This window comes from Haliotis cracherodii, unplaced genomic scaffold, assembly GCF_022045235.1.
Source record: "Haliotis cracherodii isolate W230 unplaced genomic scaffold, xgHalCrac1.p SCAF_9, whole genome shotgun sequence".
Lineage (NCBI taxonomy): Eukaryota > Metazoa > Mollusca > Gastropoda > Lepetellida > Haliotidae > Haliotis > Haliotis cracherodii.
The window spans coordinates 43,767,023-43,773,223 of NW_027266343.1; the positions used below are offsets into that span (position 1 = coordinate 43,767,023).

Consider the following 6,201-nt stretch of genomic DNA (forward strand, 5'->3'; position numbering starts at 1 on the left):
CTATCACAAGGTTATCAGTTAGGCATACTGACAGTTACTATTCAGCACTGTGCTGACGGTGGTTGGACTTTCACCTGTGCCCTGAGATCATCCTTCGTCTGTCACCCATCAACAAATACCCATCTGTAGCCAGGCCTATACCAACGGGATGAAGACAGTTCTACTCAGCTCGATAGTCATCGCGTGCACCCTCTTAGGGGCACGTGCATTCTTCTATGGGGAGGAAGAGGGAAATGGTGTTGGAACGCAGAAAGGTAACACATATTCTCCTTGTTTTTAACCCTGACCATACTTAGATGTAGAAAATATTGGTCAGAAATCAAGGTATTAGTCATATCTCTTTAAGGTTGTTCGGCGTGACGAGCGAACGATTTGACTACTAGGCCATACCCCACCGGTCCGTAATTTAGTAGTTGGGTGTTGATATCGGTAATCGATTTGATCCGTTTTCAGTAGTTCTTACATTTTTATGTATTAATATTAAACACGTGATGGGTGTTGGCAATAACATGTCTTGTTATTCTTCGTCCAGGCCAACAGGAAGTCCCACTCGTCTCACAAAACTTTGCAACCAAGGTGATCACCGAACTCAACGACAGGCTGAACGGATCTCTCGTCGCTAGCTATGTCTACCTCTCCATGGTACGTTCTGTCGGGGATCGAACCCGGACCTCCACCAGAGAACACACTAACCGCTGAGCCCCGTGTGAACATTGGGTCTGAATCGGTTCCCATCACTAGACCTAGTTAGTTCTTAATAACGTTTTTTAACGTCAAACGGTTCAAGTGTCTACTTTGTTTTGCCCAGTAGATCAAGGTAACAAACGGTGGACAAGACTCCATCAGAAAGCCAAAGTGTTTATGGGAATATTTAAGCAGTGAGTCAAAGATATATTAGCATAGAACCGGTTACATCTTCGAATTATCTCAGCAATTATAGTAAATTAAAGTCATATCTTCAACCTGAAATGTATTTTTTAATATCAGATTCAGGAAGAGGTAATTCACGTGACAATAAATTATGATTTCGTATCAATTGTACTTTAGGTCACATCGCAATAATACTGAATAAACCTGTCTGTCTGTCTGTCTGCCTGTCTGCCTGCTCCATGATTTGTATCGTTCTACAAACTCTATACTCTATGTATAGTGAAATAGGTTTTGGGGGAAGGGTGTTTAATATGTTAAATCTGTTTGCATTAACTGTACTCTTTTTTTATTTCAGACTGCTTCTGAACAATATAGTATAGCTAGGCTCTGCCATTGCTAAAAACGGGGTGATTTGGTTTGGTTTGTTGTTTAATGCCGCACCCAGCTTGTTCCAGCTATATGACGGCGGTCTGTAAATAATCGAGTCTGGACCAGACAATCCAGTGATTAATATCATGAGCATCGATCCACGCAATTGGGATCGATGACATGCATCAACCAAGTCAGCGAGCCTGACCACCCGATCCCGTTAGTCGCCTTTTACGGCAAGCATATTCGCCTTTTACGGCAAGCATATTCGCCTTTTACGGCAAGCATGGGTTGCTGAAGACCTATTCTACCCCGGAATAAAACGGGGTGAGATATAAACAATATTTTATTTCACCTACTATAAGGGGCGGTCGGGTAGCCTAGTGGTTAAAGCGTTCGCTCGTCACGCCGAAGACCCGGGTTCGATTCCCGACATGGGTACAATGTGTGAAGCCCATTTCTGTTGTCCCCCGCCGTGATATTGCTGGAATATTGCTAAAAGCGGCGTAAAATCAAACTCACTCACTCACTCATTTACTATAAATTTGGATTGGTCAGCAGGCACTGATAACAGTAAGCAGAACGAGTTGTGATCTGCTATTTGTAACACTCCAGTGTATCAATGGATTACTTCAAGGTTTCTGTATTGCAGGCCTACTGGTTTGACCGAGCTGACATGGCACTGCCAGGCTTCCATAAGTATTTCCTGGCCGCGTCCCACAAAGCACGTAACGAAGCTGAGGCCATCATGAAGTACATCAACAAGAGAGGCGGTTACATCCGGCTGAAGAACTTAGTGAGACTTTGTCTATATATACCTACATTTTGCCTGTAATTGTAGCAGTAGGCAGGAGGGGCATAACATTCATTATTATTTTTTAAATTTTAAAAATATTGCCACACATTTATTTCATTATCTTTTTTTTATATATGGGATATGATAATCCTACAACAGAAGTATAATCGTTATTGACCTATATTGAATCCTAGCATTAGACATCATGGCATTACACAAAATGTGACGTATTCCCTGTTGGTATACAGTCCACCATATAATGCACGTCCATATATATGGTGCCAAACTCCACATCGATTTGAGGCGGTGGAGTAGCCTGGTGGTTAAAGCGTTTGCTCGTCACGTCTAAGACCCGGGTTCGATTCCCCACATGGGTACAATGTGTGAAGCCCATTTTTGGTGTCCCCCGCCGTGATATTGCTGGAATATTGCTAACAGCGGCGTAAAACCATACTCACTCCCCACATTGATGTTATGGTGCACTCTGCCTCAATGGAATTGTTCTATGCAATTCTGTAAAGAAATATATCGAATCTGGGTGTATAGCAATTTGTAACACATTGTATCACAATATAACGTATGTCAGAGTGTTTCCAGGCGAGAGTAGGTCTGGTTTTGCAAAATTGTTAGATAATTTATTTTTTTTCATCCGCAGAAGAGCCCTATAACAGTATGGCGTGACGGCCTGAAGGCGATGGAGTACGCCCTGGGTATGGAAAAGGATTTGAACAAAAACATGCTCAAGACGCACACAGTGGCGAGCAACGACCCTCATGTGAGTAAACAGGTGTTAGGGTTGGCTGCAGAGCGTATGTGAAACATCTCGTGAAGAGAATGGAGGATTTAATTCCTATAGCTAACGGAAGACGCGGGTGTTACGTACCCGCGACATGCTTATGGCAACGGGATTTCAGACTACTAGAAACTATAGGTATAGAGTGAAGTAAAATACAATGTGCAACTGGTAGTATGTCTTCGTGCCCCGGTCAGGTAGATCGGTACTGATAATTTCAACCACTGGTAAGTCTGACCCGGACTTGATTGTTTGCAGCGAGCCGTAATATGTCTATAATAATGACAATGACGTAAAATAACATCCACTCCTTTCACTCTCAACCCCCTCCGTAGATAGACAAATCTGTCCCGAAAAAGGAAAGTCGGTGACACCATCGCCTGGCCGCGTCATGTCAAACGACGTTAAAATATGGTACCTGCCTACGCGACGTTAACATGATTTCACCTCACTTGATGCTGTTGATGATGGTGTTCACTCATCCCTCATCCAGTGAAGATCCGGGGTAGAGTAGGGGTTCAGCAACCCATGCCTGCCGTAAAATGCGACCATGCTTGTCGGCCACTTAAGGGATCGGGTGGTCAGGCTCGCTAACTTGGTTAATGTATATCATTGTATCCCAGTTGCGTGGATCGATGCTCATGATGTCAATTACTGGATTGTCTGGTCCAGATTCGATTATTTACAGACCGCCGTCATATAGCTGTAATATTGCTAAGTTCGGCGTTAAACAACAAACGAAAAACAAACAAAACAAATACTCACTCACTGTCCTCCTCCTCAGGTGACGCACTTCCTCGAGGACAGGTTCTTGGAGACGAAGGTAGATGTGATCAAGCAGTTGGGGGAGTATGTGACGAGACTGAAGAGCTTCACGAAGGACTACTCACTCGGCGAGTACATCTTGGACAAGGACCTGCACGACTAGACCACGTTGTCGGCGTTGTTGGTGTCGCATGCGTGCGACGAGGTTTCATACCTATATGAGAAGCTGATGGTGGCGTGTTAAACTGATGTCATTAACATTGAAATTAGAATAAAGAATGACAGCATACCATCACGGCTCCATTATTAATATCATTACTGGTTGTTTTAAGCACATAGACGACAGTGGATTCCCGTCTTAACCGTGTGAATGAAACTGGGAGGAATGAAATGGAGCGTAACGTTGCGTCCAAGATTGTGCGTGTGTATGTGTGTGTGTGCTGTGCGCGCGCGCGTGTGTGTGAGTTTGTACTTGTCCTAGTACTTATGCCGCTTTTATAGTGGTAGCCAACTGGGATACCATGTCGCATGTTAAAATAGATACCCGACGCCGACACACTAACCTGACTCAAAGCCATTCCTTGTTTTACCCCTTAATGCAGAACGCCAGGCAGGGTAACAACAAATACCATTTTTGGGTATGACTTCGGCCGGGTATCGAACCACCGACCTTCCGCACTCCGGGCAGACGCCTTATCCACGTCCGTCAGTAAAAGTAGGACCAAATGAACGTCGGGAAATACACTAATTCAGACATTTGTTTCCTGAAGGCATCACGAGACAAACACTCATGCAATAATCTTCATATACTCCACGCTGTTTTATTAGCTGTCGTAGTAAAGACAATATGTAGCAAGCGGTGTTTATTTTCTCCCCTAGTTTCGCGATATGGCTGAAGCAATGCCGATGCGACATTCAGTGTGAACCCACTCACTCATTTTCCAGGTGTATATGTGGTGTCCTCCAAACACATCTACACGCCAAAACTTCCGCAGCTGAAAACAACAAATAAATGGTCAGCCCGGACCATGCTTACCGTAAAAGCCGACTAACCGGATCAGTAGTGAGGCCCGCAGACTTGGTTGATGCATGTCATCGTATCCAAATTGCGTAAATCAATGTTCATGATGTCAATCACAGGATTGTCTGGTCCAGACTCGATTATGTACAGACCGCCGTCATATAGCTGGATTATTGATGAGTGCGGCGTTAAACAAGAAATACAGAAACAAAACATCTCAAACGGCTAAAAAAATGTATTGATATAAACAATAACAAAAAACATAGTTCATTGTTCAGCTCACAGACAAAACCTTCTTCCCGAGGCAAGGGAGTTAACTGACTTTAGAAGACGAGACAAAACAGTTTGTGGCATACCTATTTGACAGGCAAACTGACATAGTTTTTAATGTTGCCATTATTTCAACACTGAGTTAACTGGTTGACATTAACATCAATAAACGTTCATCCCATACACAGACAAAACATTTTTTGACAAAAATATATTGTAAACTATGTTAATGAATTTAAAAGCATTGAGAGAAGACATTAGCAGTTAATGGCTGCCGTATGATTCCATTCCACAATGTACGTGTACCTCATCTTCCCATATCCACTAATTACCATGTCCGGACTGAAAGCTTGCAACAGACCATGAGTCAAATATAGGGCCCTCTACGCCAAGACATTTGTAAATACTTCACAAAGTAGTATGCGAGTACTTACTAATATTTTACGACCGCTTTGAAGGAATAGATCTCCGTAACAAAACTCCGAAACACATTTCAGGATGGAGTGTGTTGTTTGTTTCTTGGTAAACGCCACAATCAGCAATATTTCTAGATATATGACGGCGGTTTGTAAATAATCGAGTCTGGACCAGACAATCCAGTGATTGACATGAGATCGATCTACGCAGTTAGGATACGATGACATGCGTCAATCAAGTCAGCGAGCCTGACCACCCGATCCCGTTAGTCGCCTAACGACAAGCAAGGGTTGCTGATGAGCTATTCTAACCCGGATCTTCACGGATCACGGGATTGAGTGAGACAGACCCGGCGGTCACTGAGGCCCACCGGGCCTTGCTTCGGGGGGGTTTCAGGGGGTCAGATCAGGTCCCATGCTCGATTTATGAGGACCGAGTGGCCACATGTAATGCGTATACCCCGATGCTCGTGTTATCAATCACTGGTCTCTCGACCCGAGCTTCATTATTTTCATCAGGCTGTCGTGTTAAAGCTGGAATATTGCTGAGTGTTGCGTAAAACAATATTCACTCATTTGTGGTCAACAAACGCCGAGTGTAAATCATCAGTCGGAATAATAGCTCTTTAGAACTAATGTTGTGTTTTACCTGTAACCATCGTCATAACCGACATTAAACATACCCTCCTTGTCTGTATATTACCCAGAGTGTTTGTTTGTTTTGTTTGTTTGTTTGTTGTTTAACGCCATGCTCAGCAATATTCCAGCTATATGACGGCGGTCTGTAAATACACGAGTCTGGACCAGACATTCCAGTGGTTGACATCATGAGCACCGATCCACTCAATTGGGATCGATGACATGCATCAACCAAGTCAGCGAGCCTGACCACCCGATCCCG

General features: G+C 43.7%; 1 protein-coding gene across 1 annotated transcript; it reads left to right on the forward strand.

Annotated features, from left to right (window-relative positions):
• Positions 1 to 33: 33 nt before the first annotated feature.
• Positions 34 to 3,799, forward strand: LOC139452808 (ferritin heavy chain-like). Its single transcript, XM_071234428.1, has 5 exons — positions 34 to 254; positions 533 to 642; positions 1,892 to 2,035; positions 2,691 to 2,810; positions 3,613 to 3,799. Exons 1-5 carry the CDS (start codon positions 149 to 151, stop codon positions 3,754 to 3,756), a joined length of 624 nt encoding a protein of 207 aa, XP_071090529.1. The 5' UTR covers positions 34 to 148; the 3' UTR covers positions 3,757 to 3,799.
• Positions 3,800 to 6,201: the final 2,402 nt, after the last annotated feature.

Excerpts from the sequence above, each read along its gene's own strand:
- LOC139452808 (XM_071234428.1), top strand. The coding sequence starts at position 149 with ATGAAGACAGTTCTACTCAGCTCGATAGTCATCGCGTGCACCCTCTTA. Across the intron at positions 2,036-2,690 it reads ACATCCGGCTGAAGAACTTA|AAGAGCCCTATAACAGTATG; the intron begins GTGAGACTTTGT and ends TTTCATCCGCAG. Across the intron at positions 2,811-3,612 it reads TGGCGAGCAACGACCCTCAT|GTGACGCACTTCCTCGAGGA; the intron begins GTGAGTAAACAG and ends CCTCCTCCTCAG.